The sequence below is a fragment of the Halyomorpha halys genome, unplaced genomic scaffold, assembly GCF_000696795.3.
Source record: "Halyomorpha halys isolate HHAL.00 unplaced genomic scaffold, Hhal_1.1 Scaffold2532.1, whole genome shotgun sequence".
NCBI lineage: Eukaryota > Metazoa > Arthropoda > Insecta > Hemiptera > Pentatomidae > Halyomorpha > Halyomorpha halys.
This window is the reverse complement of record NW_027115765.1, coordinates 51,933-77,402: the sequence shown is the minus strand read 5'-3', so window position 1 is coordinate 77,402 and position 25,470 is coordinate 51,933. Positions and strand designations below refer to the sequence as shown.

Sequence of the window (25,470 nt, the reverse complement as noted above, 5' to 3'; positions counted from 1 at the left end):
TATACATAGTTGACCGTAAAAATTTATCCGTTAGGACCTCAATGACCCACATTGCAACGATTTCAAACAGACAATTATAGCGAGTAGGTTGGTCGATGTACGGCATGTCACAATCTCACAAGAGGGAGGAGATCATAACACAAAAAAAAGGCATCCTTAGAATAAAAAATAAACTTTAAAATTATAATAGCAAACATACAGTGTATTGTAACATTCAGTTTGCGCTATTTTTCTTCTATTCATACATATACAACCGCTCTAAGGATAATTTTGCCGAAACTTATTTATTTTTTTTTTTTTGTAGGAGGTTGCCGCGAATCTTTTTAGCCTAAGAAGGAAGCCATGACAAAAAAAAGTTCGGGAAACGCTGAACTATAAAATAACAATAAAATGTAAAATATTTTAGTAGCATGAAAGATGATATAGATAATTACACAAAACATATCTAACTAAAAAAATTGAAAAATGCAAATTAGACCGTTAACGTCTTCTTGTCATAATTTAACATTTTTAACATTTTAAATAATTAGTCTTTTAAGAAAAAAGAAATTTTAAGAATTGGGTCTTGACTAAAATCGGTCCAATTTCATTGTAAATTGGTAAAATGGAAGCTGTTTTTGCTTTTTTTAATCAATGAAACATTTATTATTTCCTATAAAATAAAAATAGATAAAATATAAAAATAAATATTTGATAGTGCGCATAAAACAAGACAAAGAATTATTTGAAGATGTGCACATAACAAAAAAAAAAAAAAAAATGAACAAGGTAACAATTAATGATAAAAAATACTACAGAAACTAAGGAACTCATTGCGTTAACAACAGACTAAATAAAATCAATTTGATTTTGACTACATCAGCTCTATAACTTCAGGTGAAGATCTAATGGATGAAAATTGGTTAAGATAAAAATAACTTTAAACATGGTAAAAATGATACTTAAATTAAAATGTATTGATTGAGAACAAATATACAAATATATAAAATACAATGTATAGTAAATATTGTAAGAGGAACTTCCGGAAATGAATTAGAAATTATTTGGGCATAACAATGATTCGGCGTTGTACGGTCAAATTTTTGTGGGGATCGTAATAAAAAAAGTCCTGGCAACTTAAATCATAATTTATTTTCTTCATGAATATTAATTTTAAACTTTATATTTTAGATTTGTGTTGATAAAAATTTTTTTTTTTTTTTTTTAACAAGATAATAATACTAATGTATTCGATAAATGTAAATTTTCAACAGGGATATTCTAAGGATATTTATGAATCACAATCTATTAATTTTAACCCTTTTTTTCTAATGGATAAAAATATAGCATTATATGCGATTATGTCGCGTTCAGGTATCGTTATCATACCCGTATTTCCAATAACTGCACCACATTTATTTATGATTCAGTATGAAATTCAATTTATTTATTTATTATTTTTTGGAACTTCTCTTTTAAGCGAAAAAATCGTGGCAGTGTTTTGCTGTTCACACTTACAAAGTTTGCTTTGCAAAATCCTGAAGTATAGAAGATAATATCGCCGATTTCCTTTAAAAATGGCTCATCTGACTAATGAAAATCTTCCGATTTTATTTTGAATTAGACGTATTCCAAAATTACCGTAGACTTGGGTTATTTTCTTTAGTGGGGTCGCCCTGTAGACTACCCTCAAGCTAGTTGGGCAGTCGCTAATTTAAACCCAGTCTACGATACAAACTAGTCAAATTCAAAACTAACAAACAAATTATCAGATGTGTCACTATTAAAACAAAGCAGCGACTTGTTCGAAATTTCACAATTGCTAATCTGAAAAAAAAATATGATAAGTAGGGCTCTGTCATATTCCAAAGGTTCTACATAGGAACAAGGCTAACAGAAAAAATGTGCCTAATATGAATCCTATCTAAGCTAGAAATGTGTCTATAACCCAAGCCATTTCAACAAGTTACTACCTATTCATATAACTTTTAATGGGGTCTGTGTTCTGATGGACCCCACTTAGGCAGTTAAAGATAAAAGGGAAAATACGGTAAATCAGAAGAAGGCCAATCACCGTATCATTCAAAGCGGGACATTTACGCGTCCTATAGCAAATCTTGGGGAGACACCGTGACACATTGCCTAAAAGTGGGACAGTCCCACCGAAAGTTCAGGACGTTAGGTCACGTTAATGATTTTTGAATATTTTATGAAAACGTTGTAGATGTTACGGACGAACATAAATTTAGCTACCGATAGACATGGAACAAATTTGTTCCTTCATGTCTAAAACGTAAATACAGGTGAAAATTTTCAATCCTGAGGGCATTTAATTTTCTTCATGACATGCACTACTTACGTATTTAGGAAGCATAATTTAAGTTCATTAAGGTAGCAATGTCTAAATTTAGAGAATTGAATTGAATAATTCCCCACTAACTGTCAATAACAGCCTTCTGATTTTTATTAGTAACATGTTTGGCCAAATATTAATTTGTAACTTTTCTTACTAGTAAAAACAGAGCTTAATAGTTTATATATGATTCATGTTTGACTCTTTTTTTTTTTTTTTTTTTTTTTAGATGATTTTTTCTTTTAATAACCGCCTGCTATATTATATATTCAGATTGCTTGGTGGGCTCAGTTGGTTGATGAATAGTTTAAGCTTGATCGAAATTCCATCTATCATAACATATACTTAATAAAAAAAAAATTAAAAACCTCCCATACATAGAGGATTTAGTGGATTCCAAAATGCCTTCCTTGTTTTTATTCTTTATCTAAGGTTGATCGATGGTGAATAATGTTTTCTATGCATAGTATGCTCAAATCTACTATATCAATTATGTGATATTTTCAGTGCCTGATAACTGTGAAGGTAACATTTTCTCGGCATAAATGACCTGACCTGAAACTTTTATGAGCCAAAAACAAATTCAATGAATTGATCACCTTCGAAAAAGGTGTGAAAGAGTAACATAATATGTCTTGTTTATTAAATAAATTATTTTTAGACAAAGTATTGTTTTAATTGTGTGTCTAATCGACATCATATCAAGGAGTGGATGTGGTTGATGTTTCACAAGTTTACAATTTATCTTATTTAGGCCACGTAGGCCATTTATCTCTATAAAAAAAAAAGAATGGGAATTAGAAATTTATTATTGTTAAATTCAACACAACACTTTTTTAAAATTTATCTTCTTCGGTGAACATTCAAAAATGCTGTGTGATTTATTAACCTCAAATTTGTATTCCCTCCCTTCAGATTATCCTATCCAATGCCCATTATATATTCTTCCATTTCCTTATCCCAAATCTTTCTTGGTCTTCTTCGTGATTCAGGCTCCACAAATGTGGTAAATCGTTTTTTATTATATTAAATGTATATTGAATTTTATATATTATCTTATTACATATTGAATGTTATTGTATTCTTAAAACTACCTTCACGTCTTTGCTTGACCCACGTATTAGCTGTTTTCGAGCGATTACATTTTGCACAATGTGAATTACACTTTTGTATATTGGTAAAAGAATTTGTCAAAAGCCTTTTATGCCCCATTAGTGCTTTTACTTATCAAACTTAAAAAAGTTCGTTGACAAACGGTTGGGCACAAGCGTGGAACTCGGACATTTAAATTTAATGACGAATAAGAAAAATAACAAAATGCCTGAGGGACATATCCATTTCTCTGAGACTTGGAACGCTTTCTCTTGGACACCCGGTAGGGTCAAGGACAGGTCTGTTGAGGGTTTGTTTATCTCTTGGACCTTGTGAATGGAAGAAGGCACCTCTTGTTTACTTAAAGCTAAATTTTTGTTTATACTTAATAATTCCAATAAATGGGACGAGTTTTTCGTCTTCTGCCAGTACTCAAATGAATGCTACACAGTTCAATTTTTTTTTTTAATAATAACATAAGATGCAAGGTGTATTATTTTAGTGATATTGCTTGAAATAAGAACTAGTTCTTTTATAGTTTCTCTCTACATTATATTAGGACCATTGGACATGTTTAATATGTAAATATATATAATAATTCTCATAGTTACTTAAATTTTTTTTGTTTGTTAAATTGATTTTTCTAACTAATGATTGAACACAAATAAATAGAACACAAATTAAGATTGTTTTGTAACAATTGTTTTATAACTGAGTTTTCTATGTATCTATTAAGGGTAATAACCTCTTGAACTTACTCAAGCTTCAGAATGATTCTGATCAAGAGTGAAATGAAATAAAGTAAGTGTGGGTTATTTTCTTATTCCCTCTAACTGTTCTTTACAAGAAGTATTCCGTCTTTTTATTTCTAATTTGAATTTTATATATTTATCAATAGTGTTGTTGTGCTTACGAGATTAGTAGTAACATGAATTAAAATTTTGTGCCTCTGATTTTTTTTTTTTTTATTCTGTATGATTTAGGGTATTTCAAATTTGAATCTACATTTAGTTCCCCTGAAATGAGTGGTGAGACATATTGGTCTGGTTTATCGGAGTAGGAAAAACATATATTTTTTCCTAATCTATGCAAACTTTTAAAATGAAATAAATTTTATTAAAAAAAAATTTCTTAATTCAATTCTATCAGGGTCGGCCAGATGTTGCACTTAGAATAAAAAATATCTAAAATTGAGTTGAGAGTTCTTTTTTATAGTTACATTTAAAATAAAATAAAGTTTAGAGATTATGCAGGATTACATTGAAATGCTGGTGGAGGGAGTAAACATACAAGATTGGGTTTGTTTATAATTTAGAGCTGTTCAATAAGGTAAAAGGTTCGCCTATAACCTTGCATTAGCTAAGGCTGCAACAACCTGGTCCTTTTTATTATCAGTTCTTAGCCAATTTGTGTTAGTTTAGTCTACCTGTTGTACTGAAGATATTCTACTATCATTTTATTTCCAATCTCTTCTCTTCAAATCATCTGAGAATTGTTCCTGGTGTCTTTATTCTTTGTTTTCATTTATTATACCTTCTAAATACCAATTGCATTTCTTTCAAATTTACTTTGTACATTCTATTTTCATCTTTATTTAGGAATATTAGCTGCTGATATTTAAGCTTCTATATCTTTTTGGAGCTTTCATTTTGTAATTAAGGTATGTTTTCCTTTTATTATGATGGATTAATAATGACTTTTCTAAATTTGCAGACCCAGATAAAGCTGGAGGGGAGGCTATGCCCCCGTGGGGGGCGGACATAGAGGACCTCATCCACCTCCCTGGTCCTCTGACAGAAGACGCAGTGCTAAAGGCACTGCATGCAAGGTTCATTGACAATCATACCTATGTAAGTCATTCATTAATTCATCAATTATTTCATTACAATTAATTAAATCTAATCAAATTAAATTTTAGTATTCTATTGTAAACAGTATGAAGAGTATATAAGACACCTTTTTTATTTAATTTCTTCATCCTTGAGTTCTTCGTCTGAATATGTGTAGTAACAGTACGTCTGTGCTCACAATTTTTTTTCATATATCAGATAAATCAAAACAAAAAGTCAGGGCAAAAGCGTTTTTGTGGCCAGAGCATAACATATTTTTGATTGTGAAGAACATTTCAGGAAAACTTGGCATATACCTTCCTTTTATATGACATTATTAAAAATGTCAGGCTCATGTTTTTTTTGTATTTTTCCTTCTGATCAAATAGCATGCAGAGTTGGCTGTTATTGAAGTAATTGAGCATAAATCATCAAAAGTGGAGCTGTTCCAATTGTTTGATGATAAATTGATGCTATACATATACATATAAAGCTAATTTATGTATTAATAGATATAGTATTTTTAAATTATTAAGGTTTACACTCACTTTAAGAACAGTTGTGAAAAAATGGGCCAATGTAGACTATATCGAGCTCCATTTTCATAGTTTTAATGTAATGCTTTTCTAAATACAAAAAAGCAGTATAATTTATTTAAAATTATATAAAAAAACTTCCATTCTGTTTCTTGAAGCTCCTGATAAATTTTTTATTATTATTTCTCTAACCAGTGTAACTTTATATTCTTGGAGCTACCCAAGCAAGCTTTTAAGCTTATGATTGACCCATGGTCCCTTGATTTCTGAAGAATTACCACCAAGATGTTAGTGTTTTAAAACATAATTAATAATAGCTCATTCTATCGCAGAGGAATTAGCTGAATATCTATCTTGAACCAAATTTAATGATACTACTTATAACTGAACCATTACTAATAATTGGAGAAGTTTGTCAGGGGGTGCCGTCAGCAAAGAACAACATAAATAAACAAAACCACATTTATTTATTTTATGCCGACGTTTCAACCTGAGTTTCAGGTCTTCATCAGGGCTATAGAACAAAAGAGATAACAACAACATTTAGAGTAACATTGTTGTTCTTTGCTGACCGCAAACTTCTCCAATCATTAATCTACGGTCAACTATCTACACCTCATCGTTACTAATAATATATGCTTCATTTAAATATTTGTGCCACTATTGATTTTATATTTATATTTTTATTATTTTATTTATTATTTATCTATTTATTCTTTATATATTTTTTATTGTATCTACTTTTTTTTTTAATTTAATTTATTTTTTCCTCCCGATTCTATTAATTTAATTTTCATTTCTTATTATACACTAACACTAATCGTTTCTAACATTTTAATTTATACGATAAATATTCCTGACCCTGATAATAAAAAAATATTCTTTTTGCCTAGCTGGATATCTACAAAAAAATCTAGTGATATTATTGATAGGGAACTATTTCCAATAAGATACACTTCATTTAAATATTTATATCACTATTTATTTTATGTTTAAATCCTTATTATTTTATTCATTGTTTATTCTTTTTATATAATTTTTGTTTAATTTCATTTTATTTTCTATTTATTTCTAATTCTATTTTTCATTCTTATTATACACTAATTATTTTTAACTTCTAAATTTATATAAATATTCGTGGGACTGCTAACCATGATGTTTTGTATCATTATACAAAACAATCAACCAACACTATACCTTCTTTTACTCCCTTGGCTTTAAATGGAAAAAATGCATAACTTGGTGAAATGTCGACCAATTTAAGATCTTGTTACTATCCTTAAATTTAGAGGGAACAGGTTTCATGCTTTTGGCCCTAAAAGCCATTCAATTTGAATACATGAAGAATCAAACTTATTCACACTCTCTTAATTTATTTCTTTGGGTTAAGTGCATATGTACGCCTACTGTGAATCTAGGAGGGAGATCATACCATAATTCTTTCCTTCTCTCCCCATTCCAAAATCCCAGAACTAAGCCGGACTTATCTTACCTTTAAAATATTTATTAATGGCATCTAGAAAGGTGTTTGAGGAATATATTAACAGTATTAAAAAAGTTACTAAAACTGTCACTAGTCACTAAAACTAAATATTGAATATTTTTATTATGAAATGAACCATCTTAACTATTTTCAAACTTTTTCTATAGTGAAGGATGGTATGACATATTTATTAACAAAGCTCTTCATCTCCAAAATTAAATTATCTTTACCCTACCCAAATCAAACTTTTAAAATTTTAATCTGCACTTGTCCCACTTACCTCAGAAAAAAAACCAGTAATCAATGTTAGTGTGACTTAGACTCTTTAGGATATATATGGCTCAGAATAAAAATACATATTTCAATTTAATATAGGAGAATTTAAATGAATTGGCCATTTCACCAATAAAAATCTTATCCATGATTTTTTTTAGATGAAACAATATTATGAGTAAGAAACTGATGATTCTTAGATACGTTCATAACTATTCTTTTTCAAATTGAAAATATATTATCAAATTCAATCATGAATTTATTTTGTTACAAAGATGTTTAATTTTATTATTTTCAGACAAATGTTGGCCCTATCCTAGTCTCAGTGAACGGGTACAATGATGTAGGCAACCCACTCACCCTCAGCTCAACCAGAAGTGTCCCCCTCAGCCCCAAGCTGCTTAGGGTCGTTCAAGAAGCAGTAAGGCATCAGTCGGAAACTGGCTACCCTCAAGCAGTTATTCTCTCAGGTAGATTAGGTTGCATTTTACTTTGACTTGATATTATATCATTATATTGTTCAGTTAAATTTAATTTGAATTGCTTGGTAATCAGTTTGTGAAAAGTTGTAAAGAATGTTTCAGGGTTGTGTCCGAACTTAAAATATGAATGAATTAAGGATCTCAAAATAAAAAAAAAATTCCCTACTAAGATATGTTCATTTACGCTATCTGTAGAAGATATTCACCTATAAAGATTTTCATTGTTATGAATTATTTAGGTTATAATAAATAAATTAATGTTTGTTCCAACTACTTTATTAATGAAATGTAAACATTAACATTCAAATTAAATGTTGTTGGTGAAACCTTGAGCATTAAGACAAGCTCAGCCAGAAAATTCATGATATCTTGTTCTTCCTTTGTAGTCTTTTAATATCATGAAGATTTTGTTGTCTTAATTAATTTTGTTTACTACATTTACCAAGTCTTGTTGGCTGTAAATCAAATTATTTTTTCTTTAGGAACATCTGGTGCTGGAAAGACTTATGCTTCCATGCTTCTCTTGCGACAGCTGTTTGAGGTGGCTGGAGGTGGGCCTGAGACGGACGCTTTCAAGCACCTAGCGGCTGCCTTCACTGTTCTTCGTTCGCTTGGCTCAGCCAAAACCACATCAAATTCAGAATCTAGTCGTATTGTAAGTGGGATCTCTACAATTTCCCTTTTTTTTTTCCAGTTTTAATTTAACTAAATTCACTCAAACCATTTCAAAATTGGCCGATTTATTCAATATTATTTGATTGAAATTAGCAGAAAATAATGGTAAAGACTTATTGGAAATTTAAGATTAAATATTATAAAATCGGTTTTGAATTGATTATGATTAATTTTGTAACTTTCTTTTGTAAGACATATAATTAATTTTGTGGGAAGATGGTTCAGGTGGTGGTTAAGAGCAGTTCAAAAGTAGCAGGCAAACCATTTATTAGTAAATAGTACAAAATATTTATTAGTAACCATTTAGTGCTTGAAAACTTTATTAATCAGTGATTTGTATTGTTTAGGGTCATTTCATTGAGGTCCAAGTAACAGATGGAGCACTGTACAGAACCAAAATTCACTGTTACTTCCTTGATCAAACAAGAGTGATCCGGCCATTAAAAAATGAAAAAAATTACCACATATTTTATCAAATGCTTGCTGGCCTTTCACCAGAAGAGAGAGGTATATATGATGTTATAAATTTAATTTATATTCTTTAAACTAATTTTTAAAATAGAAATAGTATAACCTATTGCTTTCGAAAATATATATTTATAATGAATTAATTAAAGTTAATTTGTTGTTATTCCAGTGAAACTGAATCTTGATGGTTACAACCTTCATAATTTAAGTTATCTGAAATGTGGAGACACTAGGCAAGATGAAGCAGAAGATGCAACCCGATTTCAAGCCTGGAAAGCTTGTCTAGGTAAAATATTTCTGTTATTAAATGTTTGCATTATTTTTTAAATGTAGATTCAAATCATTAAAATAATACAAAGTATTATCATTTTTTATTTACTATAATACAAAGTATTATTATTTTTTAAATTTAGATTCAAATCATTAAAATATTACAAAGTATTATCATTTTTCTTTCCTTGCTGCATTCATGATAAAAATATAATAGTGTTTAATTCATCTATTTTAACATTTTGGGGATATTATGTCTTCCTCCATATACATCTACACTTGCTATTGTTCTACAAATTGTAGGTGCTATTCCCAAACCATTCAAATATATGAACTGAACACTATTGTGTTTTCATTATGATCTCCAAGTAAGAAAGAAAAATTACAATAATGGGAGATCAAAATGTTAAAATATATTGTTGACATAATCAAGTATATTAAAATATATCCATATAGCCTCAACATTCCTTATTGATTTAAATCAAATATCCTATATTTCAGCCAGTTTGTTCATTCTTAAGTAGAATCTATTAATTGGCAGATTTTATTAAAATCTTATTATTAACCATTTTAAATCATTATTAATTATATATTAGCCTACCTTATTTGTAATTTCAGAGCCTCACATTAATCATGAAAAAAAAAAAATTGCAGGCTGTTATGCCTTTGTCTAATTCAATATTGTTAAATTCACTTATAGTACACAAATATGTTATTTATTTGTGTATTGGGGCTGTGTAATTAAAATTAAGGTATGCTAATTTATAATTAAATATGTTTTAAAATGGCTAATAATAAGACTTAATTAAAGCTGTCAATTAACAGATTCTCCTTGAAAATGGCCAGGTTGGCTGAAACGTTAGATATTGGATATATTTTACTATAATTTATCAACACAACCAATCTCGAACAAGAAATTGAAATGTATAAAAAAGTGTTCAATCTTTTGATTTTGTAGTAAAAAAAATTCAAAACAAAGGTAAAATTGCTGAACAATTATTATAAGAATATGGTTAATAGTATTCAATGTGCATTTGTTTATTTTTACTGCCTCAATTCTCCACTGTCCCGTCAGTTGCTCTATGATCCACCTCCCGCTTCATGAACTAATGGAAACAGGTTCATTATAATTCCTAGTTAATGGTTGTGCTCTTCCAATCTTATCATGAACGCTTAATTGGTCGCTGGGCTTCTTTCATGATAAGAACAATTTACTTTTATCTCTATGATCCCTATGTTAGTTACTAGTTGGCTCGCATATTTTTTCAACCATCCTCTTTCTTGCAATATTCTTAGTTAAACTGAGATAAATTAGTTTTAATTATGTAGAAATTTGATCTTTACTTCTCTAATTGTTTTTTAAATCACCTTGCAGATTTCATTATAGTTTTAATAATAATGTCCCAATTAATAAATCAATCAATAGTTAATTTGTAATAAATATAAAATCAATTTATCAATAATAATAAGTTAGTTCCTTCTAGCCCATTATCAAGGAATTTTCAATTTCACGGCCCTCGTGTACACTTTTTAAAATAGTTGCAGGCTATTATACCCAAATCTTATTTAATATAGTTACTTAAATGCCCGTAAAACAAGAGATATCTATATACTTTTAAAATTTTTATATAAAAATTAGTTTTAATTTTTGTTAACGTATGTTATCACTTGACTAAGAGTAATGAAGTTGATAATGGACAAACCTCCCGAAACTTTGTTCAAATGATGAAGCAAAGAAAAGAAGAACTTATAAAAACTTCTGTTATTGTGAACTTGTGTTGTTAAATTCTTCTGGAAACTAATAATGCAAGTAACTAATATATTCTTTTTAACTGTGTTAAGTGAAAACTGGAAATTTATAACACCTTTTCTTTATTTACCATTAAGCACTACCTGATATCATTTCCTTAATTAGAAAAAAACATTTTAATTCGAACATTTGCTTAATCATCAAAGTATTTTTTATTATTGTGTTTCTTTTAGAATGCATCCAAATAAATAATTATTATTGTTTTCTTCTACAGGTGTTCTTGGAATACCTTTCATGGATGTTGTAAGAGTATTAGCTGGGGTGTTGCTCCTTGGTAATGTTGTTTTTGTTGATTCCTGTGTTGGATCAGTGGAAGTGACAGTTCAAAAAGAAGCTGAGCTGAATGCAGTCGCATCCCTGTTAGGGGTAACTCCTCAGGCATTATTGAGAGGTATTACATCTCGTACTCACAATGCTAGAGGGCAGATCATCAAGTCATACTGTGATGCTAACATGGTAATTATCTTATAATTTCATTAATAAAGTTAATTAACTAGTGATTCAATGATAAATTGTGTGTAAAATTTATAAGTGCATTTTATATGTTATAGATTATAGTTATAGATTTATAAGTAATATATTTATAGATATCATAGAAAATGGGGCATTTACGATAACCTTACTCTAATTTAAGTAGAAATATAAACCCTACTTGTTTTGTATTTGTTTACCAATAAATAGAATAATTGGCAAAAAGAGACATGCATGTAACAAACTACTTGGTTCTTAGGCCTTGACAATTTGTTGGTGAACACTTCTAGTACTTGTAGGTATTTAGATTTACTACCAAAAAAAAATTATATTGTTGCTTAAGATGTAATACCTCCATAGTAGAACATCAATAGTATGATTTTCATAGTCTGTAAATAAAAAATAGAATCACTGACTCATTTTAAAAAAAAATCATTACAACCATTGGTTTTTTTGCTGAATACATATGTATATACTTTTTTTACTTCAAAAATTCTTTCAAAAGTCTCTACAATGTTGTGTTGAATTTATTTTATTTTTTTAAAGTGACGATATGCAGGCTAAGATTTTCAAACAGAAGACGGAATACATACCTCTAACTAATGGGACTTTGGTCTGCAAGGATATTTGTAGATTTTTCTATGTTTCCATCCTTATATAAAAAAAAAAAAAAATGTGCATAATACACATAAATTTATAATTTATACAGAAACATAAACAATCAATTAAAAAAATTAGTACTATAAAAAATTAAATGTTATTAATTTGTAATTATAATTTTTGTTAAAAAGTATATTGTGAGTCAAAAACATATCACAGTCACAACAGTACTGGTTTCCTTTGATTTCTAGAAGAGGAAAATAATAAGTATATTTATTTTGACTAAAAGATTACATTAAAGATACTAAAATTAATGAGCTGGTTTGTTAATGAAATGATTTATCAACATTACTGTATTTCCCAGCTGCCCATTATTTATTAATTTATCAACCATTATGAACGATATAATAGAGCAATGTGTATGGCACAAAGTTCAGTAGATAATAGAATAAAATTTACTTGTGGGAACTATTTTAGTTCCTGAGGATTTGGAATCCCAAACCTATCATTTAATACTTTTTTTTTTTTACTCATCAGTTTTCTTTGATTGCAGTCGAATATGATAAGGGATTCTCTGGCCAAGGCACTTTATTGCAGGACAGTTGCGACAATCGTGAGGAGAGCCAATTCCCTCAAAAGATTAGGCTCGACTCTGGGCACCCTGAGCAGTGACTCCAATGAGTCAGTCCACAATCAAGCTGAGGTATATCTTTGTTTTTTAACTTATTTTTTAGTTTATTGATTTAGTTTATTCATTCATTCACTCATCTATTATGATGGATGATTGTCTTGGCTGCAGAGTATGCTAAAAAATTTAATTGTTTTTACTGGCACAAAATAATTAATTAAATTACATATAGGAAGATGTTCTGCATATATAAAAAAAAAAATAAAATAAACAGAAAAAAAATATTTATTAGTAATCGACGTTCTGTTCCTCTTTTCAGGGCTGAATAAAAACAAGATAAAAAAAACATTGTAAAAAATAATAAGACTAAGAATATATATAGAAAGTTGTATAAAAAACGTAGGAACAAAGTAAACTAAAAATAGTTGAGGAGGAAAAGAATTGCAAGAAATAAGTTTGTAATAGGTGGGACGGTTAATTAATTTGTTTTCAAGAAGGTTTTTAATGTGTTGATTTGATTTGTTCATAAGTAAATGCATGGGATCACGTGTGGAAGGTAGATAGGTGGATGGGTCAGATAAGAGTTAAGTGATTTTTTCATTATATTCTGTTTTATCTAAGATGACAGTCATGTTTCCTTTGTCGACTCTAGTAACAATAATGTGGTTATTGGATTTGAGAAAGGATCTGGTGTCGTATAAGTCTTTGAAAAATAAGGAGGGAAAGAAGGGAGGGTTGGGATGGGGGATGTTGCAGGTGGTAGGATATCATATTACTAATACGGATGTGGGACAGTTCTTTGTCTTCCTTAGTAATGTCAAACAGGTTGTCTATATATATATATTCAAGGTCAGTGATAGATAAGTTGATTGATGAGTTTAGTAGAGTTAGATATAGGAGTAGCAAAATTGGGAAATTGTGACCAAGACTAAGAATGTTAACAACGTTGGAATGTATAGTAGTGGAAGATACATTATGGACCCAGTTTTCTTGGCCTTTAGGGTAAATTTTGGTGGATAATGATTGCTCATAAATATGTTGGAATTTCGAGATTATGGCTCACTCAAAGATTGAATTTCACTCATCTCCAAAATCCTACACTAAAAATAATATAAATAAATAGAATAATAATTAATAAAAAATACAGTAATGAATGATTGAATTGGAAATGTGATAATAATAAATAAAAGTATTAAAAAAATTGTGGCAGCCTTGGGACTGAACACCAGAAGTGAAACCTCTCGGAATTAATTATTATTATTAAATAATGTTTTATATAATTATACAAATCTTTCATGAAATTATAGTTTATATTATCATTTGTATTATTAGTAAATGTTGATATGATAGGTTTGTGATAAATTAAGTAATGTAAACATTTGATTGAATATTTTCTACATGTCTTGCAAATACTGCATCAGTTGTTGCACCACCTCGTATAGTACTTTCAAATGGCGAGTTTGTCATTCTTAAAAGTAATTAATCTTGTAGAAAATATAGTAATTGTTGAGATTTAGTTTACCTTAAAATTAAAAATTCTTTTAGCTAAATGTACCCTAGCACTATGAAAGTATTTAGGATGGGAACATGGCTAGATAAACAAAAATGGCTGAAGTGTTTACCCTGACAATAATAAAAGTTCAAAAGTATTACTATAATTATTTACCCTACCAATGTGGTTTTGGGCATTATATTTTCCACTTTTCACCTGTCTAACTCGGTGTAGCATCAATGTACAGTTTTGAATTATGGCTTATTACAAAGAGAATAAAATATTGAACATTTCCTTCACTTACAGTATGCAACACTGAGTTTTAGTTTTCTAGATATTTTCATTCAAATGTTCGACAACTCGTTAACGTTCCATTTTTGGCATTTTATTTTATGTTTTCCACTTTTTAGCGTCAAAATACAATTTTAAATTTATTACAAAGAGGAGTTATAGCTGTTCACTCTTATAGCTCAATGGCAGAAAATATTAGTTCCAAAATAATATTAATTACAATAGAACTTGAATTCTTGCCAAAACATATTTATTGTAATAGGAGAGTAGAAGCTTAAAGGAGCTTACTGAATCAGACCAACACTGCTGGCATTGTTGATTTACTGTAATCTCCTAGTCTTCTGTTACAATATAAAAATTTTCCTGCTAGAGTTTGTTGTATAAAATAGGTTTTATTATTTTGTTTGTAAACTAAAATGGTAGATGGTGACACTGCTCTGGCATGGGATAACTGCATCCCATGGGGCTAGAACAGTCGGTCATGGCATTCATTAGTGAAAACACACTCTCTGCCTTTCTTTATAAAACCCCTCCCTAAATTCCATAACAGAATTACGAGTGTTGCCCCCACTCCCACCACTTCTTTCCGTTTTATGTCTTACATCACAAAATCAATTCACTCCCATGTAATTTTTTTTTAAGTTATAGAATATCAATAAGGAATTTTCACTTCAAAATATGGTCAAATGGTCAAAAGAAGGAAATAATTGATATATAAATATGGTGTAGTAACAATTCAGGAGGTAGATAAATGTAGGTAAATAGATAAATAAAAAAATAATACAGGATATTAAAATAGTATTGCTAGAGATGCCCATCTGGATTTAGAGGATAGTCAATGAATTTCTGGTAAACAAAAAAAAAAAAAAATAGATGGAAAATGAAGTATAAATGGACATTATTATTTCACTAATTATTATTCTAGTGGTACATTTTTAGTTCATTCATTACAGTACTTGTTATTAATTATTAATCTATTCATTTATATTTATATTATTTTAGTTTGCTTCATTCCTTTTTAAAATATATCTTTTCTTTTCTTTTTTTTTTTTTTTTTTTAATACTTTCTATATATGTCCTTATAGTATTATCACATTTTACAATGTTTATATCTTGTTCTCATTTATACCGGATGAAACTCTTCAAAGTGGAAGGAAATGTTGGTTAAAAACAAATATTTCTTTTCTGTTTTTTTGTGTACTTTTTTTACTGCCAATCAGACCATCTTCCGACAGTTAATTACAGAAGGTCAACTGATAATCTTCCAATATTTATGTTGGATTATAAAATTCATCTTACACAAAAAATTATTTTACTTTTTTTAAAATTAAATAATCCAGAAATCAGTTAGTGATTATTTAATTATAAAAGTCAACGTTTTAACACAAGCATGTGGACCCTTTTCAGGGCATTCAAGTACAACAAAGTTCTGTCAAAAAGATTATGGGTTCTCAGCATTACTTTTTTGTACTGATCTGTCTTAAAGATGACCCATATATTTGAGTAAAATATTTGCTTATATAATTAAATAATCCTCGAACAATTTCCTGATTATTTATTAACAAGATTTTTGTTCATTTAGTCAATTATTTTCTCAATTTTTCTTTTTAGGTGGCTAGCCAGCATGCTTCTACAGTTGGCACTGCTGGTTCTAAATCCAGTAAATCTATGACTGCATTGAATAATGCTGTGCGACATGCTACTGATGGCTTCATTGGAATTCTAGACATGTTTGGATTTGAGGATCCCAAGGTAATTATCAAACTGATGTTTTTAATTATTTCTCAAGTAACTATTAAATATCTGTCTGACCATTTGATTTAGATTGTATTTCATAGGATTTAAAGTGTCTTGGCAAAGTGTGCCAAATTAGCATGTGAAAAATTGCACAACCTTTACAGCTACAGTAGAATCCCCATAACTCATATTATCAAGGGCCCAGGGATTAAATATGAATTATCAAGATGTTCAAATTATTGAAATTACAAAAAACTCGTGAAACCATTAACCATCCCAACAATACTGGGATGAATTAGATGCTGAGCATGGAGGCATAGTATCTTCGAAACACTCAATAAATAAATTGAACACCATTTTGTTTTCCTAGGCAGAATTGAAAAATTCTTAATTTTTATTATAACCTACTAAGAAAAATAAATAAGTAAATAATTTCTTATTTATTTTATTTTTCAGTATAGATTTAAAAAAATGTTTTATAAAGGTTTCCAATTATAAGTTAAATTTTCATTTATTTAATTTCTATTTCAAAGTCTTATTATTTTTACAGTATCCTCACCCATTTCTAAGTTTTTTTTATCACATTATATTCAAATATAATGTCATATCATATTTTTCAATTTCTAATATAATTTTTTTTTTTACAAGATATAAATGAATACATCTTACTACTTATCTTCACCACCACATATGTGTAAAAATAATATCATATTAAAATCTAAATCATTATTATTTTTCTCTATTAAGCCTCAGATTAATGTATCTATTTTCTGATATTATGAAAATCATCTTTCCTAATAAAGTTTCAAATTGTTCTTAGAAGCTAAATTAATGTATTAAGAAAGGGATACTAAAAAAAAGTCTTCATGTTTTAGCCAAGCCATTTGGAACATCTTTGTATAAACTTGTGCTCAGAAACCATGCAACATTTTTATAACACCCATATCTTCAAGTCATCCATTGAGAGCTGTCGTGATGAAGGAATCCATTCTGATGTTGAAGTTGACTACGTGGACAATGTACCATGTATTGACCTCATTTCATCTCTGGTTAGTTAAAATACTTCTTATTTATTCTTAATTCTTTATAATTTTGTTGTTATTTTTTTTAAATATGTATTTTATTTAATAATTTTATTTATTATATAGAGAACTGGTCTGCTTAGTATGCTTGATGTTGAGTGTTCCATCCGTGGATCTGCAGAAGGATACATTACCAAAGTGAAAGCACAGCACAGGTCTAACAGTAGGCTATTTGAACCAAAGCCTATTGAACCCAGAATGTTTGGTATTCAGCACTTCGCAGGAAGGGTTATTTATGATGCAACTGACTTTTTAGGTATTAAGATCATTTTATATTTAAAATCCTAGTTTAATCCACTAGGATCATTTACATTATGAAAATATTTAAAATAAGTTTTTCTATTTGGTTTGTTGAATATGGGTTATAAATCAGAATAATTCAAAAGGGATTGTTGTATATTCATAATCTGTAATATCCAATTTTGTTTAATTATTTGGAATTATACAGCTCACGTAGGAAACAACGTGAATTTGAAATTTAAATTTGGAAATCAAGCAGATTAATGAAAAGCAATTTCATTTTAGATTTGTACATACAATTCATTTCCTCTTGGAACTGCCTTTATGCATAGATTGACAATTGCCCTTATGTAAATATAATGACCGACACCTGTATAACAAACAAAAATACCAAAGTATGCCCAATCTGATTATTCTTAGTGGACGTATGTCCATGAAAAAATTATTTTTTCATTCATTAATTTAATTTCTCTCAATATTACTTGTCATCAGTTCAGTTTATTAATTAAACTTATTGCTTTTGTTATATCTAGATACAAACAGAGATGTTGTACCAGATGATCTAGTAGCAGTGTTCCATAAGCAGAGTTGTAACTTTGGATTTGCTACACATCTGTTTGGAAGTGAGCTTAAAGCACTCTATTCTTCTGATACAGTTCCTAGAGGAGTTAGTTTCAGGATTTCTCCAACTTCGCATTCTGATCTGTTAGTATATTATATACAAGTGATACCTAATGATCCAATTTACTTTTTAAATTTATGAATCTATTATTTATAGTTTGCATTCTTATATTTTATGTTAAAGAAGGTGTTTTGGCTATAACTTCTACTCACTGTTATTTATTTTCTTGGTAATAATATCAGTTGTTTATTAAATTAATGCCCACTAGAACGCCCACTACAACTAAAACACAAGTCATAAACTCCTTAAAATGTAGGCCACTACAGAAGAAGGAAACAGTGCAGGACCAGAATATATATTCATGCTAAAAACCATAAATGAAATTCAGAAATAGGGGTTATGGAAAAAAAAAAAAAAAAAAGCCCACTCAGAAGGTTTCCAATTTAAAAGAATATATATTAAATAAAATGAAGAATATTAAAACATAGTTACAAAAATAAAAATATAACTTTCTGATAAATAAAATTGACAACTTGGATAAAATAAACAAAGGATCTTCTGCTTGCTTTAACTCAACTATGTAACTTTTTGTGTGTGACCTCACTGTACTACTTTGTGAATGTTGAAGTAATGAACTCTATCATTTATGTTATTTAAAGTTAAAGAAATAATTTTCAATTAAACAAATTGAAAATATCTTTTAACTACACTTGACTGAAATATTGTATTGGTGGGTTCAAATATGGTGCTGGTATTGGTGGGAAGATGGGAACTAGTTTGGACATGTGGGCCTATTGACTTGTTTATTACCTAATATGGCTACATATATGTTGCTGTCATGTCCTAACTAGAGTGGGAATTTCCAGGTTTATTTTGCAAAATTGCCACAAAATAAATATTAACTGATTTAGATTTCGAATCAAAATCACACTACTCTGAATGCCTCTTTTATTTAAACTTAATTATTTTTAACACCATAGCTCTGCTTTGTTTTGAAATGGTTATTCTAAAATTAAGGATTGTGACAAGAATTTCAGCTGGTCCTTTCTCATCCATTGCGTGGTTTAATATTTCACTGAACTAGTCATTCAAATAAATCCTCTCATGTATCGTATACATTATATTTAAGTTTAATATTTGAGGTTCAGAAAGTGATATAATTAAAACAGTCAAAACAAAGTTGAAGTTATATTTACACATTATTACCACAATAAGTTCTACTTTTATTTCTTATGCATTAAATAGGAGAGCACAACCCTATTTGGGCTCTTAAATTGAACTGCTAATAAAAAATATAGAAAAGTTCTAGTTTGCATAGATGATAATACCCCAATAATTAAAAAATGGCAGCTATTTGTCTGAAAATTTAGTTTTTATATTAAGGAATTGTTAGTTATAACTATTATTATTTTTTATAGGTTTGAAATACTTTGTTATAATTGATTATTCTTTCTTTTTATCTTTTGTGATTAAATTCTTCATTATTTTGTATTTTATAGCTTGAATGGAGATGAACCAGTTTCAACACTGACTCAGGACTTCCATACGAGATTGGATAACCTTCTTAGAACACTTGTACATGCCAGACCACATTTCATCCGTTGTGTTAGAGCGAACGCTACCGAAACTCCCCAGCGATTTGATAGAGCTGTTGTCATGAGGCAAATTCGGTCTTTACAAGTGCTTGAAACTGTTAATCTTATGGCTGGAGGTCAGTAACTGGCAGTGGTATATTCTTGTTTAAAAATGTAAATATTGATAAAACTATAACAAATACCTCTGGTAAACTATAAATATAGTATAAAAATAAAGATTACTTGATTATATACTCGTTCGACTTTTGGTGGAAATAACAATTAAATGGGAAATTCTATTTCTAGAAATAGAAAATTTTGATATCAACTCCTATGTTGGAATAAAACTTATTTATATCATTAATAATCTTCTATAAAACAAGGGGAGATACAATATACTCTTAATTTCTATTTGCTAATTAAATGCATAAAGTGCTAGAATTATCTCTAAATGATTAAAAAACAACCTTTAAATGAACTTTCAAATGTTTAAAAATTCATTATTAAGTAACTATATCTTGATAAGACACATCATTCTAAGGACATTTTATATCTACCATCGTTTGTTAGGACACAAATTTGAAATTTGGTGTAAGTTGAATTTCGAGAAATCATCTTGGAGTAACTATGGTGCTATATTAATAAAAAATTGGTACCGTAGTATCAGAGAAAGTCATAGACAGAATTTTTTTTATTTTTGGATTATGCATATATCAAATCTTAAAACTTCAAATTTTGAGGGACAGGTTCAATTTTTTTTATGTACACTGAATGCTGTATACACACAATACTGTTTACATACATTGAATGTTAGCTACATAATACCTAAATGTCTCTTAGTGCATCTGTAATTTCTGGAATTGTGAATTTGTTGAATCATATTTTAATGACTGTGTATGTTATATAGGGATGTAAAGGAAGGGAAATAAAATTGGTGTCCACATACAGAGTGGAGGGGTTCTGATAGCCAGGACCTTATTAAAATTGTCTGTTCAAAGAGAATTATGTAATAAAGGAGTGTCCGTTGAGAGGGGTGTCTCTGTGACATGTGTTTTATAATTATTGTAGGAAGACAGTCTTTGTGGCAGTCAATAAAAGTATCAAAATAGTAAAAGAAAACTATTTATCGTTAACCAACATTTCACCCCACTTTGCAGGGCTTCGTCAGGGCTGCCAGATTGAAACAGAGATGTCAAGCTCCTAATTTTATGATTACGGTGTACATATTGTTGGTTAAATCTGCATATAATATATTGTTAATAAAGTTGTGTTAAAAAGCTTTATTGCCACCCTAAATATGATATGATCAACAGGATTCCCCCATCGAATGAGGTTTAAAGCATTCTTGTCAAGATATCGAGTAATAGCAAGGGCAACAGATCTGAGACGAGGGGAAGAGAAGTACGTTGAGGACTGCCACACCATTCTGAGCTGCCTGGAAGGTAAGCCGAGGCCGCCGGGGCTGGTCGTCACCTGGGCCATCGGCAAGAGGCACATTTTCCTCAGGTAGTTTCCTTACATATTTAGTTCATATATTCAATTTTCAATATACTCATACTTTTATTCCACTTTAATCAACCTCTTTTTGTTTCTATAAGTCTCTGCATATCTTTATGATATTTGTTAGTAAATAAAGAACTTTTTAATGCTGAGCATGTATAAAAAAAAAAAATAGCAATGTTTTACTATTTTAAAAAATTTGTAACACAAAAACTGTAATTAAATAAGTAAGAGATAAAATTCAGAAAAAAATATTTTTGAATTCAGGACTTTGAAATCTACATAGACCCAAGTTTCAACTAAATCTGGGTTAGCCAGATTGAAAAGTATTTGTTTTTTATTGATTTGATTTGGAATAACTCATTTGTTATACCCTGTTGTTCAAAGTGACCTCTTTTAATCAACTGAAATCGCTCTTTTTTTATATATGAAATTGTCTTGATCTGTATTTTTCATAAAATTTTTTATAAACATAGCTCCAAATTATTTTATTTAATATTAAAAACACAATAGACATTTTGGAGTTCTCCTCCGAATTTAAATGTCATCCTTAATATAAAAACAGTAAATAATAAGTATAATTGCATTCATATTTTTAACTTATAATTAATTAATAGTATATTTTACTATAATACAGACCCATGCAATTATATTTCTTAAATGTTTTAACTATAATGAATGGATCAGACAGTACCTAGAATCTGCATTATAGTAAAATTTGGATCTCCAAGGTAATACATACTAAATTTAACTAGTTTTTAGTTATGATTTATTTTTCTTATGATGTTCATTCTTTTAATACACCCATTACAGTGAGGGTCTTCGACAAGAACTTGAAGCTGTAAGGTGGGAAACTCTCCACCGTGCTGCTGTAACTATTCAGTCCGTTTGGCGAGGCTACCATTGTAGGAAGCGTTGGCCTGCTCTTAAGCGAACTCTACAAGCTGTTCACCATCCTTCTATCACAAAAGGTACTATTATTATTACAGAAAAAAAATTAAATTCTTAGTTTAATATCATTTTAACAGAAATGAAATGGAAATACTAAAGCAAATGATTGAATAAGTTTGATAATGTATTCTCATAATGACTATTACCTGATCTGATTGGTGAAGCATCTTTAATGTAAATATATTAATGATTCTTATCCCTCCAGTAATCTCTTACTGCTACCAGGCAAATAACTAAAACTGGTATTTTTAAGTCCAAAGTATTGATTTTTAAAATATTAAATCCAGAAAATAGTTCAGAATGCTTATTTGTCTCACATTTTCAGTTATGAGTGTATATTTTTTTATCCAAAAAATAAGTTGATTCTAGGAAATCTAATAGTTATTTTTTTCTTTCTAAATCAAGCATCTGTAATTTATGTACCATTTATAAATCTATATCATTAGTCTGAAAAATAATTTAGAATTTCTTCTTCTGTCACTCAATTAGATGAGTGCTACATCATGTTATGTTAGTAGGAAAATCAATCTTTCTTTTCTTCCATTCGATAATGGAATAAAAATGTTACATTATTTATTATTGTATAGCATATTGTAAGAATATGTTATTCTTTCAAAAATTATAACGGTCTTTGATTTTTGATGTTACAGTGAGAAGTGCAGTTGGACCACTGTCACGACCAAGGCCACAACCAATAGCTGGAACACCACCTCCAGAACTGACTGATAAATGTGATCACAAAATAATTGCACAAACTTGCACCCTATTCGGTCTTGACCTTGTAAGTATAGGTTGATATATTATGATTTTTAATTTATTTATCTACTACCATTTCAAATGTCTTATAATATTTTGATACAATGCCTGTGTCCAGCAAGAAATGCCTACAAAAAAACATCAGTGACAATAAAAAATTTCTTGTATAACTGAAAGAATCTATAATAATTAAACCAATGTGTAATAATTGTAATTTTTTTTTAATTAAAAAACCTGTGTCTAAATAAAAATATCTATAATCTAAATTGATTAAGATTATAAATGGGTTATGCAGTATGTATTCCTTGAGAATCAGTCCCCAAATGCTTACATGAAGACCTACCTGATGGAAGATGTGGAAGAGGAAAACGACTCTTGAGGTGACTGTACGAATTGAAGAGTTAAAATAATATGGGCATTAGAAGATAGTAGATGCTGTGCCAGAACAGGAGAGAGTGGAAGAAGATTATAAGAGAGGCCCTGGTTCCTGTAGGACTGTAGTGCCAATAAATATATATATATGTTAGTTAACCTACTTCCTTCAATGTGTTTGAAAATAATTATTCTAGTTTTAACCAATTCGTTGCTAATGGTTTACATGTGTGTCATGCCAGACTACTGGCGGGTTGCATACATATATATATATTTTTTTTTTTAGCCCAACAAGGGTGTCATGAAATTTTTTACCCAAAATATGTGCTGTGGCAAAAAAAGTTTTGGAATCGCTGTGCCATAGGAGAGGCCCGATTCCAGCTTGGTCCAAAGAGACATGTTAGGGTTACCATCAGCCCTGAAATGTAGAAATTCTTGACAACCATCACAAAGGGTTTTAATTCTCTTAACAGTGATGGCTGTTTCCAATTTGGACCCTCCATTATAGAAATAATTAATATTGAACATAATTATAAAATTTTCTTCAGAGGAATAGCCCCGACCAATTCCTTCTGCAACAAATTGGTTAATAACTTGAATCATGAAAAGTAACAAACAACAAACAAATGAAAAGTAAAAAACAATCAACTCTGTCTATCTGGATTCAGATAGAATTAATCAGCTATTTAGAAAATGTATTCACTCTTGCAAATATTGGGAACTATGGAATACTTCTAGTTCATCAGATTTGTGTTACTTTCTAGAGGTCATTCAATTTTATTTCTGACCAAAGTCTGTACAATTGAAATCATTTGATGTGATTACAATTTGCTTGAGCAAAATACTTTATAGTATCTAAATTAATAAACTTTTACAAAACATAATAAAACTTTCCTTGATGTGAAGATCAGTTCAGGTTTACATTTGGGAAAGTAGTTATTTCACCCCAATTTTTGATTACTTAATTGAAAACTAGGTATAATAACTAGTCAAAATTTATGAGTCTGCCAAGTATAGGTAAAGGGAAATAAAAAATGGTGGCTGTTTCAAAACCTTAAAAAAACATTAATTTTTCATTCAGAGGTCTATATCTTAAAAACTACCAACAACACTAGAAAATCTAAAAGAACATTATTTAAAGAAGAGTAAATTTGCTGAAATATTAGCTCTAATAGAGCTATTTAGGTCCAATAGTTCTCGAGATATAGCATTTTAAAAAGCAACATTTCATAAAAATGTTGTATAGAATGTACTGAAAGATCAGCAGTCAATGAATTTATTTTGAAAAATCTATATCTCAATAACCATTCGACATACAAATGTCTATTAGCACTCAAATTAAAGCTAAATAACTATTCCTACAAAGGTAAAGGTCATAAAATACTTTATAGTACAATTATTTAGCTTTAATTTGAGGGATTTGTACATCAAATGTTTATTGAGGTATAGATTTCTCAAAATAGATTCACTAACTACTGATATTTCAGTACATTGTTATGAAATTTTGCTTTTTAAAATGCTATATCTTGAGAACTATTGGACCTAAATAAATAGCTCTATTAGGGCTAAATACTTCAGCAAATTTACTTTTCTTTAAATAATGTTCTTTTAGATTTTCTAGTGTTGTTGAGCTCCGAATGAAAAATTGATGTTTTTTTAAGGTTTTGAAACAGCCACCATTTTTTATCCCCCTACCTATACTTGGCAGACTCATCAGTTTTGACTAGTAATTATACATAGTTTTCATAAAAGTAATCAAAAATTGGGGTGAGATAACTGCCTTTTTTTCTTCCCGGCTCTTGTACTATCAGTAATAGAACTGCTAGTGCGGTGTATTCTTTACCGAAACAGAAGGTGATATAATATTAAAATAAAGTTGCAATTGTTTCTAACAATTATCTCAC

At 29.2% G+C, this 25,470-nt stretch overlaps 1 protein-coding gene across 6 annotated transcripts in view; it reads left to right on the top strand.

Moving 5' to 3' along the window:
- The window catches only part of dachs (unconventional myosin-IXb-like dachs), a 51,580-nt gene that overhangs the window by 21,257 nt on the left and 4,853 nt on the right, over window positions 1-25,470 (top strand). The window contains exons 1-16 of one of the 6 annotated variants that reach the window (XM_014437427.3): window positions 3,215-3,338; window positions 5,138-5,274; window positions 7,844-8,015; window positions 8,510-8,682; window positions 9,050-9,209; window positions 9,340-9,456; window positions 11,465-11,706; window positions 12,875-13,024; window positions 16,344-16,484; window positions 17,345-17,518; window positions 17,618-17,807; window positions 18,325-18,496; window positions 19,913-20,124; window positions 21,301-21,493; window positions 22,301-22,458; window positions 23,089-23,219. In XM_014437427.3, coding sequence (XP_014292913.1) covers window positions 5,164-5,274; window positions 7,844-8,015; window positions 8,510-8,682; window positions 9,050-9,209; window positions 9,340-9,456; window positions 11,465-11,706; window positions 12,875-13,024; window positions 16,344-16,484; window positions 17,345-17,518; window positions 17,618-17,807; window positions 18,325-18,496; window positions 19,913-20,124; window positions 21,301-21,493; window positions 22,301-22,458; window positions 23,089-23,219 — 2,496 coding nt within the window. In that variant the 5' untranslated portion in view covers window positions 3,215-3,338; window positions 5,138-5,163. Of the gene's footprint in view, window positions 1-3,214; window positions 3,339-3,493; window positions 3,724-3,810; window positions 4,006-4,097; window positions 4,226-5,137; window positions 5,275-7,843; window positions 8,016-8,509; window positions 8,683-9,049; window positions 9,210-9,339; window positions 9,457-11,464; window positions 11,707-12,874; window positions 13,025-16,343; window positions 16,485-17,344; window positions 17,519-17,617; window positions 17,808-18,324; window positions 18,497-19,912; window positions 20,125-21,300; window positions 21,494-22,300; window positions 22,459-23,088; window positions 23,220-25,470 lie in introns of those variants that run through there. The other 5 variants (XM_014437423.3, XM_014437428.3, XM_014437425.3 and 2 more) reach the window with 5 other exon arrangements.